This window comes from Andrographis paniculata, unplaced genomic scaffold (assembly GCF_009805555.1).
Source record: "Andrographis paniculata isolate CXL003 unplaced genomic scaffold, ASM980555v1 Contig56END, whole genome shotgun sequence".
Taxonomy (NCBI): domain Eukaryota; kingdom Viridiplantae; phylum Streptophyta; class Magnoliopsida; order Lamiales; family Acanthaceae; genus Andrographis; species Andrographis paniculata.
Window position 1 is genome coordinate 757,987 of NW_026137591.1, and position 19,533 is coordinate 777,519.

Consider the following 19,533-nt stretch of genomic DNA (forward strand, 5'->3'; position numbering starts at 1 on the left):
AATTATTATCTTACGATCACGAGTCTACCACATACCAGTGGAATATATATATATATTGTTGATAAAGTATGATCGAATTATTTTATCAATGTATGTTAGAAGAATGTTAATATATATTGATGACTAAATATATTGAAGTGGTATTTGTATACTACTTTCATCATTGAAATATGTTCCATATGTTTTTTTTTTTTTTGTTTTTGTATTTTACAAAGAGAATAAGAAGAGATTCCAATGATTGAGAGTACATTATAATAATAATAAAAAAAATAAAAAAATTAGTGTATAATATATAATTTTATATATATATCATCAATTGAATATTGATGTTTAAATTAAAGATTAATTCAACTATATAAACGAATCAATATTTGGTTTGTTCATATTATGTTTTTGGATAAATTTACTTTTTTAAAACAATTATGTTAATAATATAAAAAAAAATAATATTTTATTTTAAATTATTAACTTTTTGCATCTTAATTTGCAAAAAAGTTGAATGTGTGCGAGCGTTCTTTAATTTGTTCAAATAAACATTTGTACCTTGTGACAACATAGTACCCTAAGCTCTTAAAAACAATTTCGATGTTTTTCAAGTCATTGTCATATTTCAATGTAGAAGCCTCGTATAATTAAATCGACGTTCCAAAATCTTATTCAAACCGTAGAAACCCCAAGAATATAAACAATATCACTCGATTCGCTTTTGGTCGCCGTGAAGCTCTTACAACACCTATAATGACAACATAGAATTAAATTCTCATCGCGTCAATAGGCATTTCCCCCTGCTGAAAGTAGTGGAAATAGGTTGGAATATAATTTTGTATATTCTTGAACAACCTAGGCCGCGCGCCATCGACTAACTCCTCCACCGGCCCAATCTCCATTGAAACATCCGGAGAGCAAAACAAAGCCAATGTGTTTCTTTCCCTTTCCGAGTTTATAATCACTTTGTGCACGGGGCTTTTAAACTCTCCATTGCTCATTATCTACGAGAAATTAGTCGCATAGTTAGCATTTTATTGATTGTGTGTAGACAAAATAATTTTCTATCAAATAGTTCAATACTTCGAAGAATTTCGACTATTGCTTCTAATTCTTATTTTAGTTTTTTATTATTATTGAGTTTATGAATATATATATATATATATATATATTACTCCATTGCTCATTATCTATTCAAAATTAGTCATATATTTAGCCTTTCACTGATTTTGTGAAGCAAAATAATAATTTTGTATCAAACAATTCAATACTCAAAAGAATTTCAATTGTTACTTCTAATTCTAGAGTTTACGAACAAATATATATATATATTCCATTGCTCATTCTCTATACAAAATTAGTCTCACATTTAGGTTTTATATTGATTTTGTGTAAACAAAATAATTTGCTATCAAATAATTCAATACTCAGAAGAATTTCAACTATTGTTTTTAACTAATTCTACTTTTAATTTATTATTATTATTAGTGACTTTACAACCAAAAAACTATACTCCGTTGCTCATTATCTACACGAAATTAGCCGCATATTTAATTAGTTTTTTATTGATTCTGTATAAGCAAAATAATTTGCTATCAGATAATTCAATACTCAAAAGAATTTCAACTATTGCTTCTGATTCTACTTTTAGTTTTCTATATATTATTATTGAGTTCACGACCAGATATATATGTGTATGTGCGCACGCTTAACACTCCCTATTTTATTTCGCTCGTGTGATTTTACCTAAAGGGTATTTTATGTAGCTTACCTCGAGCTGATCTCCGACATTGACAAGCAACGCATGGGGCATTGTAGGAATTTCGAACCAGTTATCGTCCTTGAGCAACTGTAGGCCTTTAACCTCGTCGTCTTGCAGCAGAAACGTCAATGCTGACCCATCCGAATGTGGCTTAAGCCCAAGAACTAAATCCGGCCTTTTGCAAGGAGGGTAGAAATTGAATCTTGCAACCATATATGGTTGTTCGCCATATTGCTTTAGAAATCGATCCTCAGGTAAGTTTGATGACCTTGCCATGGCTTTAAGAAGCTCGACTTGGATCTTGCCCACCTTATCCGCATATTCATTCAATATGTCCCTACGACAAGGGTGTGTTTGTTTTGAGAGATTTGTTGAAAAGAAAAAAAAATTATGTGAAGTATAGCAAATTGTGTAGGGAATATAAAATAATAAATGTGTTTAGTGTATTAATTTTTTTTGGAAAAATGTACGGAAAGAAAACATAAAAAGAACAAAGCTCAAACGATCAATTATATTCACTTAAAATTAAAAATAAATTATAGTTGTACGTAGAAATCCTATATTTGTATGAAAAAAAATCGTGAGAATAGAAATTCTACCTACGTCTTTTTTAATACAAAAATAAATTGTGCAATAAATTTTGTATAAAGTATCGATCATTTTGATCTTTAAGAAAAATCTGTGTAGAAAGACTTGTATCTAATTTGTAATAGTTGAAAAAGTCTACTAATACTGGAATAATGTCATGTATGTTGACATGGTACCATCGGAAATAATATAGACTAACGATGTGGCAATTTCTAATATAAAATGTTAATATGGACTTAAGTTTTTAAATACATATACAAAATTAAATCAAAAAGTATATTTTCAACGATGAAAGAAATATTAAACTATTTTTATGCAAGAACAAAAGATCAAATTTATATATAAAGTATGTCATATGCGAGACTAAAAAGAAAAAAAAAATTATCCCTCACGTTTTTATATTAAAAAAGACATACATATATATATCATATATTATTCCCGGGGTGTTATTTTCCGATTTGATTTACCTGAGGTTTTCGGGCCAATATTGGAGATTTTGATGGGATCGCGGGGTAACGGTGAGGAATAGTCTATCTGTCCAATCGAGAGGTTGGTTTTTAAATAGCATCGGATCGGTGCCATATCCATCATTGCCAGCAGCTCCTCGGGCATATTTTTGCTTCTCGGCCATTGGTAGGTGAAAAAATTCTCGACTAAATTGGCGTAGATTTTCTAGTAAAGAAATGTCGATCCCATGGTTGATTGCCTACAATAATATACACATTAAGGCATAAAAGTCCATCCATGATCATTAGTAATGCGACGAATACTTTAAATCGCTATTCTATATTAAGATTTTGAATATAAACATATACCCGCTAATTTATTTTACAATGTATATATGAAATATTAATATAAATATTTTTTCATACACTATAAGAAAAAATCATTTTTGTAACAAAATATTTTTCTCTAAATTTACTTTTTCTGTTACTAATGACATTAGAGACGGAATTAGGAATAAAATTACGTTAGCTACGTGAACTTTAGGGACGGAATTCTGTTACATATATATTTCTTTTTTTGTAGTGATAATTAATTTTCGAAAAATAATAAACATTGAAAAATATAAAAGTCTTCATAATTCCTATCTTTTCAAGATTATATATATATATATATATGAACTGCATAGTTTAAATAAGTCGACAATTACTTTACTGAATTTTTTAATTCAGCACGGTGCTAATAAGTACATCAATAAATAACAGATCGTTACCAAAATAATAACAGCCATCACATAATTTATATAAATATAATACAAATACAATATAATAATTGTCCACGGAGTATATAAAATCATTTATTTCGATACAAAAAATATGTCCTAACAATGCATCATATTAACACGCCAACATCTCCCTTGAGTAACGTGAAGATAAAATGTAAAATAAATTATATACTTCTTATTTTATATATACCAATATTTAAACATAATAATGATAAATGGATAGCTGAAAATGTTGACTTGTAATATGAATAAATTAATCGAAGGATAAGCACGATCTTCCATGATTGGCATGCAAATTGTAATAAAATATTTTTTTTGAAATCATTTATATTTTTTTTTCTATTTGAAATAAAATATTCAAAATAATTTTTAATTTAATGTATCGCATTAAAAATGTATAGTATATTCATCAAAAAATTTCACATCCAGATTAATCAAAAACAACCAAAATATTCACAAAGTCAATTGAAAAAAAAAAAATTCGATACCTGTGATATTTTTTTCTTGTTAAAGAAAAAAAAATTAAAAAAAAAATATATATATATATATATATATATAAAAATTATCACAGCAATTATAGTTTTAGTTCTTTCTTAAAACAGAAAAACAAAAACAAAAACTCCCTCAAATTTAGTAACATTCTCATATGTACAAAGAAAGAAGAATATTTCGACACACTTAAGCTTTTTATCTTTTGTAATTTTAAATTGAAATGAAAAATATTTGCTATGTATAAAAATACAATATTTTTTCTCGTAAAACATCATATCAAAATACTATTGAAACAAAAATTCAAATCGGCACCTCATTTCAAAGCAATTTCAAACCACAAAGTAAAGAAACTCTAATTCGAACTCAAATTATGATTTGTATGTGTTTTGTTTTGCATTATAAAATTCTTGTATGTGATTTGATCTAATATGATCCGATGATTTGAATATAAAATTGATACTTTTAGAACGTCAATATAGATACTATTGTAGATGTAATTGTGTTATGTTTTGGGTCGTAAATTCTTCAAATAAAAATATGCATTTCATCTTATATCTACTGTAAATTGAATCGTACCAAAATTAAAACGAAATTTCAAGTAAACAGAGTCTTTATTTTTCCTTAGAAGACGGGAAAGACAAATTTAAAAATAAAAAAAAAAAGAAAAAAACCTTGAAACAGCCCCACGAGCGAAGAGCGGAGCGGAGGCTGGCGAGCTCCGCGGCGGCATCAATGGCAGTCGACGGTGACAAGAGGCGACTGAGATCAATGACGGGGAAATCCTCAGCCAAAGGGACAACAAGTTCTATGGGTCCATGTCTACTTTTGTCTTTCCACACATATCCTTGGGGAACCTCGTCGCCGTCTTCGGACATTTCTTGGACATGTTTGCGCCGTTCGCCGGACACCTCCACTTCTATGGTGGCGGCGGTGACGGCAGAAGAGGAGGCCATTAATGATGAATTTTCCTAACAGAGGTAGACGAAGGGCCTCTATATGTTGATGTACCATTTGTAGACAAGTGGTCATTATTTATAATCATTGTATTTTAGAGTTCTTTTCAATTTCTTTTTATGATTTTTTATAAGAATACATTGTTTTTTTTCGTAATATATATATATATATATCGAATGTAATTAAAAGGAAAAAAAAAGTTTTATTTTATGTATAGTGAATAGTGTATAAGAGTGTAGTGACGAAAATGTCTCCGATAGTATAACTGATGAGGAATGGTACGATCGAAATTTTAAGTAAAAATAAGAGTGTTCTATTAGTATGTGGAGATCATATTCACAAACTTTAGTGTGTTCATTGTGTATTTTCATATTTTTTATATTATGTATAAGAAATAATTTTAATAATATAAAAAAATAATATTTTGTATGGTATCGTTATCCTTGTGAGAATATAAAGTATATATATATATATATGCCCGGAAGCTGACACGCCCGACGCCTAAGTCACACTTGGACTGAGGCTTAGACCAGTCGTCTTCTCTTCTGTGCCCAATACGCCTGGAATATAAGCTGAGAACCTGGGGAAGAAATGTCAACCGTGACATATATTATATATATTCTGCTAGTAAATATAAAGCTAACAAAATAGACTTAACAACCGGTTAAACAATTAAAATACAAACATAAAATTAAAATTTAAGTGCAAACCAAATACACCCTGAATATATTTTCACAATGGATAGGGGTTTACAAATTAAAATTCTAAAATTTATTCGCAATTTAGGCGCACTTAGGTCAACTACCGTTAAATAAATACTGCCGTAGAGCTTAAACGCAGAGTTTATGAAATTACGAAAGAGTTTAACACAGATTTACAAATATATAAGATTTGACATAATTTCATAAAATTACAGATAATTTTGTACAATTTAGCGTATAATTTTTATATTGTTCCCTGTAAGTTCCAAAACTCTAAACATCTCCCAAAAGATATCTAAACAAAACCTTTAAGTTGTGTCCTTTTGTGAATTTTTTAGACAATTTTTACTATTCAGATTCTTTTTTCCAAAAATATCAAATCAAATAATTACTTTATTTTTTTTATTATACTACAAATTTATTTTATATTCAAAATATCACATTATTGTCTATTTATATCACATCAAACAATTATTCAAATTCAACTTTTTACTATTTAAAAATCTAAACCCAAACCCACAAACAAATCGCAAGAAATCTACAACAAATTCATTCTTGTCGGAAAAATGAGGTAATTTCATCGCAAATTCACAAGCCATAAGTATTTGGTTCGAACAAATTTCATGTGATCTCAGAAAAACATCAAAATCTACCAAATAGTACAACATTAATCTCGACAAATTGCCCCAACTCTCAAGAATTATTACACTTCACAATGGACGATCCCACCACGACAACCAATTCAACAATCGAAGTTTCTTCATATAACATTCGAACAAATTAATAAACAAAGACATGTATATTTCTCAAGCTGCAAGAGATGTTTCCCCTTCAAATATTCGAAACATCTTCCAGCATCTTCAACATAGCTCAAAAATCAATGCAACGGGATAATCAACCGCACGTCCAAAAAATGTCGAAGATATATAGAAAATCATTCAAGGATGGATATCTTGAATTACCTTCCGGGAAGAGCCCGTAATCTGCAATCCTATTCGATTATAAGAACTTTCTGTGTATTTCCAAGTGAATTTGCTTGATCTACCATCGGGAATAGGAAGATCCGTAAGTTCTTGAGTCAAAACCATGTCGCCGGCTGTTGTTTCTGTGAAATGAAGTGCCGAATCCGGAATGTCTTCCATACACATTACTTTCCCGTTCGTATGGAGAACTATAAGATGTCGATGGTTGACCTGAATTGCTATTTCTGTTGCTGTCCTTGTAAGAATTCCTAAACTCCTCTTGTATATTGTATTTGGATCGCTGCAAAACAATCGACGCACAATATTGGAACAGAAATGAGATGTACAAAGTGTAATATAATCGTTAATCTTAGGGGTGGGCGAAAAAATCGAACCGAATCGCTAAACCGTTGAATCGAACCGAATTTTTTTATTAACCGAGCAAATCCCGTTCGAATACAAATACTGTATATTTAATATTTGTTTGATTCTATTCGATTTTGATTTTTTATATTTATCCGAACCGAATATATTTATACTATTATATCTTAAAATATATATTAATAATTATATTCAGTTCGGCGGTCGGAATATTTACAAATATTTTTATTTAATTAAAATTTTAATTATTTTTAATGTATTTTTTTAATTTCGGTTCAGTTCGAATTATTTGCAAATATTGCAAATATTTTCAGTTAATTAAAAATTCGGTTTGGTTCGAATTATTTGCAAATATTGCAAATATTTTCGGTTAACCAAACATTCGGTTCAATTTGGTTCAAATTATTTGCAAATATTTTCGGTTAACTGAAAATTCAGTTCGGTTCGGTTCGGATACAGTTCGCAGTTTCAAGTATTTATTCGGTTCGATTCGAATATCATATATCTGTATATTTGCAAAATACCCGAACCGTTTTCACCCCTAGTTATTCTGATAGTTAGCTTCTTTCTCATGATTATATATAAGGGCTTTGATTGTACCTTGGATGGATCTGAAAGTTCAGCATATGCTGCCCCGATTATTTTGAATAGCTTGTCAGCATCCTCGTGGATTTTCTCACCAACTTCCTTCCAGAGAGTACCACCATCCCCATGGTCACTTCTCGCCAAGGCCTGGCTGGCCTGCAGAGGATAAACAAGTGTGTCAAGACAAGATTTTCGGATAATTGAAAACCATGTAAGAATAAGGCCACAATACCTTGTCCGGATGATGCTTGAGAGCCGCCTTTCGATATGCCTTCTTGATCTCAGATTCTGTGTCTGATGATTTGATTCCTCTACCAAGCAATATTTAAAATCAAAATCAAAATCACGATTTAAAATATGCTTGAGTTAAAATTATGTATGTATATATATATGTATGTATGTATGTTTGTATGTATAGTGATTGGACTTACAAAATGAGGTAATGATCGAGGGAAATCTCCTCTTTAGCCTTCTCTTCAACTGAGGAAAGACGACGACGAGCTTTTCTTAAATCCCTCACACTGCCTCCTCCACTCGATCTACTTTGAGAATCATTTTGTTGATTCTTGGCTTGAGATTTCCTCGCAAGAAGTTCGACCAGACTCTGAAGATCAATTGCTGCTTGCTTATAATCTCTTATCATCTCATACAAGGTAGCTCTCCGGGATATTGCCTACATATAAATATATATAAACATATAATTCAACAAGCACAATTGACAATAAAGCCGAGCAAACAACCCCCATACTATATCGATGTCGCTCTTCAAATTCATGTTCTTCTCATTTTCATTTTCACTCCCAATCCCTAATGTTAACTCTCTCTCGAATGAAATAAACTACCACTAATTCTTTTCACTAGAAAAATGAATTTTTGTCTTCTAAAACAACTGGGTGAAATTTGTTATCGATGTCCTAATCAATATGCGTTATAGGCAGAAAAGAATAGGGATGCTCTTGGTAAGCAGATGATCGGCAATAGTGGACTGGGGCAAGTTAACAACATTTATGTTTACTATATAGTAACTAACCTTTTGGTAATTTTCATCAAGGGCAATTGCTATACTGCAATCTGCAATGGCATCTACGATTTGGTTGAGTGATTGGTACGCAGCAGCACGATTACAAAAGCATACGGCCATAAAAGGGCGCGACTCAAAACTTTTCGATATTGCAGAGGTATAAAACTCTATTGCTTCTGCATACCGTCCAGCAGTAAAGGCTTCGTTTCCTGATTTCTGCAGCAAGTATAAAATGGAAATTTAAACGTATTGCTTTTACACGAAAAATTTATGAATTTATGTACAAAGCTTTATGTATTAGCACTCAACATACCTTTAAACATAAAAGATCCCGTACAGTAGCAGCAAAAGAAATTGGCAAATCCTGAATCGAGCTTTCCGAACTATGCATCAAAAAAAATGAAATTAACATCACAAATACATGTAAATACAATGAAATTCAGACTAGAGTTAAAGAAGTTTACTTGGAATCGCTGACACCCAACTTTTCTTGCTTTTCAATCAATTCAAGCGCCAATTCAAGCTTCCCAAGATGATAATATGACTTAATCTGCAGGTTCCGCCTCCATGATTTAACACGAGGATTCTTGTAGTTGGGATTATCTGAATGATCCGGATCATAATTCTTTTTGGTAACATCAAGAGTTTGCTCACAGAAGTTAATTGCTTCAATATACATCCGCATCTGAATCAACAACATCGTTAAAGTACTTAACTCACATAACTATAAAAGTCAACTATATAAAAGATCTCAACGAATAGAATGTATGAATGAGATTTTGCACATACATTGCATAAAGCCTCTGCTTTCAACTCAAATAACCTCTCCGAGTAACGGCTTATCGACAAAGCTGCGTCAATATTTTCAAGAGCACTGCTTGCGGCATCGGGAGTTCCTTCTTGCAAGAGCTTCGTGGATTCGCGCATGTGCTCGGCAACTTTCTGTCAATCAAAAAATATTCATCACATGAAAATACACGAAGGAACAACAACAATCTTTTGTCACTAGAATTAATCAGACAACGATCTACAAAATATCAAATAATATACGAGCAATTAAAGTTCTTAAACAAATCGAGTAGCTCGCGAGCCAAGCCCAACCTGGTTCATTAACAGCTCGACTCGGGCTTGAGTTCGAAAATTTTTCTCAGCTCACGGTTAGCTCAATTGAACTCGTTAATGATAATACGTTTATATCATTTATATATTATATAATATAATATATACAAAATGTATTTATTAATAAGATTTCAATATTTTATTATAATAAATTATGAATAAAATTAAATATATTTAATTTATATATTAATAAATCTATAAGATATGTATAAAATTAAATCTATAAGATATGTATAAAATTCAAGCCGAGCTTGAGCCTAAATTTGAGCCAAATGAGCCAAATTCGAGCCACTATTTTGGCTTAAATTCTTAATGAGCCGAGCTAGAGCCACTATTTTGGCTCGAATTCTTAATAAACCAAGCCAAACCTATACTATTAACAAAAATATTTAATTTATATATTAAAAAATCTATAAGATATGTATAAAATTCAAGCCGAGCTTGAGCCTAAATTTGAGCCAAACGAGGCAAGTTAGAGCCACTATTTTGGCTCAAATTCTTAATGAGCCGAGCTCAAGCCACTATTTTAGCTCGAATTCTTAACAAACCAAGCCAAACCTGTACTATTAACAAATTCGATTCAAGCTCGAACAACAAATACTCGAGCTCGCTAGGCTCGTTTAACAGCTCTACAAGCGATTATTAAGCACAAAAAATTCATGATAAGTCTCCTATCTCACCTTTGCCTTTTGCAGTCCCTCTGCAGCTTCAATCGTAAATCTCCTGTCCAAGCAAAAGTCGGACCCTGAATTCAAGCACTTACCGAAACACTGAATTGCCTCTTCAATTTCTCCCAACACCAGGTAACAACTGCCAATTATATTAATCCAAGCGATCAAAGTCAACATAAAAGAACCATAAACATAACTGTTTTTGAAATATGGATGAAAAATACTCACTTTCCAGCTCTTAATATAACTTTCAGAAAATTCGGCTCTAGCGCCGCTGCTTTTGTACAATCTCCAATGGCCTCCACCATCCTCCCAAGTGACATTCGTGTGGCAGCACGGTTGCTATAGCAGAGTAAAAGCGGCTTCATGGAATACCCTAAGGTACTAACATGCGCCACCGAATTAATTCCCATCGTGTAGAACTCCTCGGCTTTAGAAAGTTTTCCGGCGTGGTAAGCCTCATTTCCCCTAAATCAAATCGAATGTTTGTAGAATTTTGTTAAGTAAATGGTTGCAATAGAATTTTGTTCGTAAAAAGAATAAGTGATACAAATGTACCTTATTCGCCAATGCTCACACACTTCATGAGGTGTAGTCCCTCTAGGTTCCTGTTCTGCATTTTCTTTGTCGGAATCATTACATTGGACCTTGCGATTCGAGCCGACTTTTAACTTATACTTCTTTTTATAAACATTTCTCACAGACGACAGACCATCTTGTGATGGTACCGAAGGAGACAAATTTGAATTGGTCTCCACAGCATCTGTTTCGCCTGCAACATATTCTCCCGTTACTTTAGTGCCGTCATTAGCATCTTGATAAGGCGAAAAATCCATCGGCGAACCAACATCACAAGAATTTTGATTTTGCTGAACCTTATTTCCACCTAACAACTGTTCAACTATGGTTTTTGGTCTTGTCTTTCCATTCTTCTTCTTCGATCTTTTCTTCACCTGTGGTTCTGCATTTTCATTATCCCTGCCGAGAGTAAAACTGAAGCTTGGAAATGCAAATTTCATATCTGATTGATCGGCTCCAGAAAATTTTCCATCAGTATCATCTTTATTCATGGAGCTACCATTTTTTAGGATTCCGAATCCACCATCTGTGGAGAAAGACGATGAATTTCCACTTGATTCAGGATTACTTAGGTTGCTTCCAAACACAAACACGCCACCCTTCACCGGAAAAAAACTTCCTCGCCTGCTAGTTTCATCAATATTCAACTTGTTCATCTCATTTGATATACAAAACGAACTGTTTTCCTCAAATACTCGACCAGAAGTGCCACTGCTCTGAAATTTAAAGCTACTATCCGAAACAGAATTGTTTATATGCTGCCCAAAACCATTATCACCACAAGAATTGAATCCCCCTTTCTCATTCAATCCTCCAAAAACAAAAACACCATCTCGACGAGCATTTGGAAACTTATCATCTTCTTTACCACCGCTTGCGAAATTAAACATGTCCTTATATGTACTGGTTGGATTATCCTCAGAATCCACACCCGATTTTACATCACTTTTACCAGAACCAAACATAAATTTCTGATTATTTTCTACACAGTTAGTATCAGTATCAGCATTTCCACCATCTTTAACAGAAGCATTCTTTTCAATCTTTGAACCCGAGCTACTTCCTGTAGATTCATTCTTAGTAGAACCAAATATAAAACTATTGCTACTATCTTCCCTACACTGATCAAAAGGAAATCGAAATCGAAACCCCCCATCATTATTCAAAACTTCTTGCTCTAATGTAAATTTGATATCGCTAGATTTTTCAGCTTTAATCTCTTGCCGACTAAAATTTAAATTCAAAAGTGATTCATTCTTATCAACACCAGAATCTGAACAAGGCTCACTTTCCAAATTCAAATCCAAACGCTTACCAAGCACGAACCCTAATCCATCCCAAGCCCCATTGTTTGCACTCCAATTGAATCCTGCACTCTTACTTTCACCCGCAGCCGAATCCCCAAAGTTACAATCGAGCTTAACTTCGTCGCGTGAGACGCTCAACCCCAAATCAGTTGCAACCGACTCCCCGACTTCACGAGCCGCCGCTTGCTTCCTCCTGATCTTCGTCAGCCTCGGCTTGGATCGGCTCGGCGGATTTGACTTCTCCGGACCTGCTTTCGACCAGTGAAATCCAGCGCCGTTAATTGAGCCCGGAGAAAATCTGAAGCTCTCGGAAGATTTTAAATTGGAGGGAAAATCGAATTTAGGGGTTTCAGACGCGGGATGCGAACTGGACATCGAGGGTGCCATTTGCGAAGGATGATCAATCGAAGAAATTAGGGTTCTTAGCTAGGCAACGATTTATATGATATCAGTCGTCGTCCTCTCAGCAAAGCAATTACGATGTGCGAAATCGAAGGAGGAGACAGAGGAATGTGGTCCGAGATTGGTCGTTGATTCGCTTAAGACAACCTTTCCACCAAATTATCGACGATTGGGATTTTAGGTTTTGGTGGGTTCTTGAACTATTCCTTTTCAAAAAAACGAAGATTGATTTGAACGTTGCTGACTAGCGGCGTGTTTGTTTCCCCAGACAATAAAATTCAATTTTTTGATTTGATGGTTTTTATTACGCTGCTAATTATTTTACTCAATATGCAAGTTATATATATATATATATATTTGTTTTATAGCAGTGCGTATTAATTTATTTTAAATTAAATTTAATAAGACAATATTGCTCCTCCAATCCTACATAAAGACAAGTATCAATATTTTTATTTTGATCTGTTTTAGATATAAAAACATAAGTATAAATTTAATTATATTTTAAATTTTATAATTTAAATTTTTTTATTTCAATTAAACAACGAATTAACTATAAATTTTACAAATTTTAACTTAATATTTTACAAGAGACTGAACGAGTAATTAATACTATATATTCACTCTCTCAACTAGTAAACTTTTTATTTATTATTTAGTTTGTTCAAATACAAAATTCTTATTTTTTAAAAGAAAAAAAAAATCAACTAAATATCAAAATACCATTATTTTTTACTTTTTTAAATTATTTTTTCAAAAAAAAAATAAACATTATATTATTTTATTACATTATATATCAATAAAATATTAATTTATTTTAATCTGAAATTATATGCTAGCAGTTATATTTTGTAAAATGTGTATCCTTCAAATATTTAATTTTTCTTATTATTTTAAACAACTTTTTATTTTTATGATTTAAAATAAAAATTTTAAAAAATTAAAATTAAATTTAAAAGTCAAATTTATAATTTTAAAATTTTAAAAAATTTAAAAAATAATAATAATAAAGCAACGTCATTTTTTGGCATTGTTACAGTGCAACACTAAAATTGACGTTGCACTGTAGCAACACCAAAAAATAACGCAAAATTTGACGTTTTTATAATGTCTAGAACTATTATCCAAAATGTGTATTTAAAATACTTTATGAATGCTTGTATTGTAGAAAGATTGACTAAAATTTATGTTCCCTTTGTGTTTTTAAATGTATGTGCTTTTTTTTATATTTAGGTATGAAAAATTATATTATTAATATAAAATAATATATATATATATATATTTGTATTAAATGTTTTTTTGTTTAGTAAATAAAATATTTTCTCGGTTATGTATAAGGGCTACAATTATTTTTGCTGTTTTGATTTTTTAATATTAATTATTATAAAAAGTACAGTACAAATCAAAAAAAAATCGCAAAAATATTTCTATTAATATCTTGTAATACTAATATAATAATATTTGTATAAAATAATTATACAAATATAAGGATATTTTTAATATGAAGTACAATGATTCAAAAGTTAAATCTAACCATTAGAGGTGGACGGAGAAAATATATACTATTATACACTTTAATCTCATTTTTAAATTTTAATTAGATTAATGAGTTATTTTAATTTTAATTTAAAATTATTTTTATTATACGATAATTATTTTTACTAATATATTATTAAATATTTATTAATTATACCTTCTTGAATTTTTGTACTGGGACATTGTAGAGGACAGAGAGAATATTAATTGATATTCTATGCATTGTTTGTATATGTTTGGTGTGCTGTCAAAATTACCCAAAATTGCACATATTCAAAAATAAAATAAAATGTGTAAAACAAATAATAATTGACAAATTTGTTGTTAATTTATGTACGAAACAATAATAAATCTATAATTTATAATAAAATTAAAGAATATTTTTAACACTAACATATGAATATATATAATTTTATTTTTTACTTAAATAGAGATCACGTATATTTACCTATATTGTATTAGAATTTTTAAGATTTTTTTATTAATCAATTAGTTTTTCTTTTTAAAAATATTAAATTTCAACGTTTAAATCTATGTCCTCACATTTACGAGTTCACTAAAACACCGCTGTTGTCGGCGCTATTAAATATGGACAACCTCAGTACATACAAATGATATATCAAAATCAATTTTCAGAAGAACAATGGATAAAAACCCTTATGGAAATCTCAGCAAAATGTGATTTTGTTCTTTCTATGTATTTTTTCCACATGTTTTTTTAAAAAAAAAGTAATATTTTTATATTTTCTATACCTCACAAAAAAAAAAAAAATTCCAACAATTTCACAAAACAAAGACAGATAAAGATCATCTGCACAAATACATCATCCTACAAACAAACTCGAACAGACAAAGTAGAAAACCTTCTTGCAACAGCCAAAAATAACCCCGGAATTTTGACGGCGACGGCGACGGCGACGGCGCATCCCGGAAAAAAGAAAATTAAAAAATGGGGCTGATCCGAGCCGTATCGACCTCAGCGTAGCGTCGACCCGAAAGTCGAAAGCCTTGAAACACTGTTCCGGCCCCCGAAACTCATCTCACCGCCGTCGATTAAACTCCACGACGACGAGAGCCGAAAGTCACGCAAAGAATGCTCGCCCGAGTACGTGTCGCATAGCCTCAGCCTTTGTCTTGGCGTGCTCAGCGATCGACATTTCGCCGCCGCAGATTTCGTCGCAGCCATGTAAGTCGGGAGAACCGGAGAATTAGGTGAAGATATTTCCTCGTCGCCGATCGACTTATGCTTCACGTGACATAACGATCTTCTCGGCTGCGAGTACGGCGACTTCACTTCCTCCGTTAGGTCGCGCCCGCGGTTAGTCCGCAACCTTAGCTCCGATAGCCGATGAGATAGCGGCCTCGACTTCTCGTCGCCATCGTCCTTCGGATTTGCGTCGAGCTCGTGTTGCCTTCTTATTTCCTAGCGAACATAGGATACAGCATAAATAAAGTTTGCTCTCGACTAGAGTTGTTAAACGAGCTGAACTACTGAAGAATTTGGCTCTTTAAAGATCGAGCTTGGCTTGAGGTCGGAAAATTATCGAGTTGAATAATCTCGATAAGATAATAAATTTATACTCCGTCTATCTCAATTTAAAGTATCATTTTTATCATTGTCGGTTGTCCCATTTCAAAGTATCAATTTTCTATTTTAGAAAAATTAATCATATACTAGTACCAAAATGCTAATAACTTTTACTTAAATTACAAATATATCATTACACCTACAATTACTTTATACGTAAAGTCAAACAGCAAAAATATCAAAAACTCTTATACACTTTCATTAACTAATAAAATACTATTATCTTCAAATTTACTAAGCAACATCAAATAGGCCCTTTGATTAGGACATTACTTCCTCTGTCCAATTCAAAGTATTTTTTTATCACTTTCGTCTATTACACTCAAAAGTATCATTTTTTTCTATTATAATAAAAGTAATTCATATATAAATATCAAAAATACTTTTAAATTTTACAAAAAGTATTCATTTCATTTGTAATTACAATGACAAAAAAGTTAAAACTATCTTTCAAAGTTTCATTGATTAATAAAATACTATTATTTTTTAATTTATTAAAGAAAACAAAAAGGTACTTTGAATGAGGATGGATGGTCACCACTCAATTACCATTGCATTCTTACTTCTATTTACCAAAATATCATTACACCTTAAACTTGTTAAATTCAAAGGTATTTTTAAATATTTTCATCTTACACAAACTCAGTTACCATTATACTATTTTTTTTTAATGTACTAAAAAAAAATTGAGACGATACAGGTGAGACAGATAGAGTAAATATACTTGAGTTCGAAATTGCACTCAATCCATATAAGATTCTTAACAACCTCAACTCGATAAAAACTCATAGTCGAGTTCGAAAATGAGATACTCGACTCGATTAATAGTTCTACTTTCGACTAGAAATTTTAATTTGTTAATTTACCCGATGGGAGAACGAATATTGCTTCATACGCTCGCGTTTAGCGATTGCTTCTTGTTTTTGAAGATACAAAGCCTCCATTTCTTCTTTCGAAACCAAGCTCGGATCCCAAATTCTCTACAAATAAAAATGTAAAATAACAAATCCAATCGTCACCAAAAAAAAATAGAAAAATGTTAAGACCATCCGAAACACGGCGAGGATGAACAAAATGCATTCTCATTACTCACGTGTAATTCTCCGGATTTGCTCCCTCCCTTTTGGCCGAGACTTCGAATTTTCTTGCCGTGGCTAAGGTAATCGAGCAATGTAGGAACTCTTCTTTCGTGTTGAGCCGTCAAAAAAAATAATGACTTTAATGGCGACGAGTCGACAACCCTACGCCTCACTAGCTCCCCTCTAACCACCGCTTGAAGCTTCACCACTCCCTTCAACGCATTCAACGCTTTCTTCGCCTACAAATTTCCAACCCGAAGTTTAAACTACATTCGGACGCATTTTTTTGTCCTAAAATAACAAGAGGTACTATTGCGCAATAATATTGACAAAACAAGTCCTCACATTTGTACGAAAATTCGCAATTATCATCATTTATCGCATATAATTTTTTCTTTCCTTCAATTTTAGCATACAAAATTTCGATCAAAATAGACAATTCTTGCACACAATGGCGGAACTAGGATATGATGAAATGGGAGGCTGATTTTTAAAATTTTTGAAATACAAAATAACAAACTACATTAGCATCAACTAAATATTGCAATATTCATTTTTGTATTGTTTGAAATTCATAAGTAATTTTTATTTAAAAAACAAAATCACTTAAAAAAATCATTGAAAATTATTTATTTCTCTTACGTGTTCTGTTAGAATTATTTTTAATATTTTTAAATTTTATTAAAAATTAATTTGTTATTTGAAATATCACATGACATTTATGTATATCATATAAAAAATATTCCAACTAAAATTTTTTTATTATTCAAAACTCAGACATTTGGGCGCAACTTTACGATGCTTAAGAGAGACTCACAAGATGTCTTCGGTAAGAAGATTGAATTTTGACAGCAGCGCGATGATTTTTCCTGTCGAGTTCATATGGCGCATTCGTCAGACGGACAACCTCGGCCGCTGCATTGGCAGCCGCCACGGCAGCTTCTGCAGCAGCTGCTGTTGCAATGGCGACAGCCAACGAGCGCTTCCTCTGCTCATCTGTCGCTTCGTCTATGGCCTTTTGAGGCGGCTCGATCACCCGGTACTCTCCGAATTTGAATCTTTCGAAAAACCATGTCCATTTTTTGGATTCCTAGGATGCAAAAAGCTTACATAAATCCTTATAAATGTACCCGAAATGAAATATGAATCGGCTGCGTTCATTTAGAGTTTGATTTCAATTTTTTTACTATGCAACTACTATGAGTTTTATAAAAAAATTATTTATTCGCAAAAACATATATCACATCTGAATTACTATTTAAATCATAAATAACAAAATTACTCTCTCTCTATCGTTAGCAAAAATTATGTAACTATTTATTTTGATCATTAGCCAAAATTATGTAATTAAATTTTTTTTTATCGTCCTCTAAACTTAGTACTTAATTCCATGCAATTTTATCTGTCCACGATTTCACTATTTTTATTTCTAACAAATAATAATCAATTTATCACTATATTTTTTATTTATCCCACTATTTTATAATTATTTAATAAATTTCCAATAATATCTCTTTTGTACTTTTTGGCTATCCATTAGGTTTATCTCATTTAATTATATTATTAATATAATTAAGATAATTAAATTTTTAACTAATCAAGGGTAAGTGCTGAAATAAAATATCATTCAATCCATACAGTTACTTTTTACCTATTTCATTTTAATATTAAAATATCATTAATTTTTAATATTGGTATCCAACCAAACCTATATAATATTTTAAAGGCAACACAATTGACGATAATTTTTCGATTAAATCTACCTCATCAGAATTCGTCTTCGACTTGGGAATGAAGAACAGCCTTTTCACATAACTAAGCCACCTCCTTTTCTTGCCCATATGGATAACTCTTACATTAACTTCATCTGTTTAATTTTCGATTATGTCCCATGATTGAAATGTAAGAAAGAAGAAGTCAACCTTAATTTCTTCGAGAAAAATGAAAAATAAAAATAAAAAAGCCATGGATGAAGATGCATACCTGAATGGAGTAAGTCTGTAAGAAGCAAACAGATCATCGAATAAAGAAGAAATGGGTAGCCATGGATTTATAATGCCAGAAATAATACTCCTCAAATTAAATAGGCAACAATTTTTATTATTTTATTTAAAATAAACTTTTGGATGAGGGTTTGTGGGAATGATGGTGGTGGGGGTGACATACATTAATTAAATCTGAAGCTTATTTTGTTTGGCTGCGGAAAGCTTTGAGTACAGAAATTTGTTTAGTTGTGCTTTCAAGAGCATAGCATGTGCTCATCGATACTGATTGTGAAAGCAACTTTTGAGGAAATGTTTGTAATAATAATAATCTCATTTTGTATATATCTATTTATTTTTATTAGGGGTGGTTAGGGTGTGAAATAGGTCGTGATAGATCCATAAGGGTCGAAAATTTGAATCAATAACTTCGCGATCATGAATCCATTCTTACACCACTAATTCATACTTGCGAGCTTAAGTAGGCTAAATTACACAAAATTCACATGTGGTTTCACGAAATTACGCCAAATTCCCAATATTTTTAAAAATGCGTCAAACTCCCTCGTGATTTCATAAACACTGCATCTAACCCCCTCGACGATCCTTAT

The 19,533-nt window shown here is 31.6% G+C and overlaps 3 protein-coding genes across 6 annotated transcripts; all 3 read right to left on the reverse strand.

Annotated features, from left to right (window-relative positions):
• Positions 1–718: 718 nt before the first annotated feature.
• Positions 719–5,062, reverse strand: LOC127256670 (jasmonate-induced oxygenase 2-like). Its single transcript, XM_051282794.1, has 4 exons — positions 4,727–5,062; positions 2,803–3,041; positions 1,757–2,084; positions 719–989 (listed from the first exon to the last, which is right to left on the reverse strand). The coding sequence occupies exons 1-4, from the start codon at positions 5,006–5,008 to the stop codon at positions 753–755; spliced, it is 1,086 nt and encodes a 361-aa protein (XP_051138751.1). The 5' UTR covers positions 5,009–5,062; the 3' UTR covers positions 719–752.
• Positions 5,063–5,457: 395 nt separating this feature from the next.
• LOC127256668 (TPR repeat-containing thioredoxin TTL4) lies at positions 5,458–12,999 on the reverse strand. 4 transcript variants are annotated; one of them, XR_007839889.1, is made up of 12 exons: positions 11,008–12,997; positions 10,678–10,917; positions 10,459–10,588; positions 9,449–9,601; positions 9,124–9,344; positions 8,973–9,042; positions 8,669–8,875; positions 8,070–8,311; positions 7,871–7,949; positions 7,654–7,794; positions 6,673–6,973; positions 5,458–5,589 (listed from the first exon to the last, which is right to left on the reverse strand). XR_007839889.1 is itself a non-coding variant. In XM_051282790.1 (11 exons), the coding sequence occupies exons 1-11, from the start codon at positions 12,720–12,722 to the stop codon at positions 6,752–6,754; spliced, it is 3,420 nt and encodes a 1,139-aa protein (XP_051138747.1). In that variant the 5' UTR covers positions 12,723–12,997; the 3' UTR covers positions 6,259–6,751. The 4 variants fall into 4 exon arrangements, 2 of the variants coding, with proteins under 2 accessions (XP_051138747.1, XP_051138748.1); XR_007839888.1 differs by lacking the exon at positions 5,458–5,589 and adding an exon at positions 6,259–6,568; XM_051282790.1 differs by lacking the exon at positions 5,458–5,589 and having other exon boundaries at positions 6,259–6,973.
• Positions 13,000–15,045: 2,046 nt separating this feature from the next.
• On the reverse strand, positions 15,046–19,077 carry LOC127256694 (protein IQ-DOMAIN 12-like). The gene is made up of 6 exons (XM_051282831.1): positions 18,924–19,077; positions 18,704–18,807; positions 17,758–18,030; positions 16,955–17,179; positions 16,728–16,841; positions 15,046–15,696 (listed from the first exon to the last, which is right to left on the reverse strand). Exons 1-6 carry the CDS (start codon positions 18,958–18,960, stop codon positions 15,250–15,252), a joined length of 1,200 nt encoding a protein of 399 aa, XP_051138788.1. The 5' UTR covers positions 18,961–19,077; the 3' UTR covers positions 15,046–15,249.
• Between the last annotated feature and the right edge of the window lie 456 nt (positions 19,078–19,533).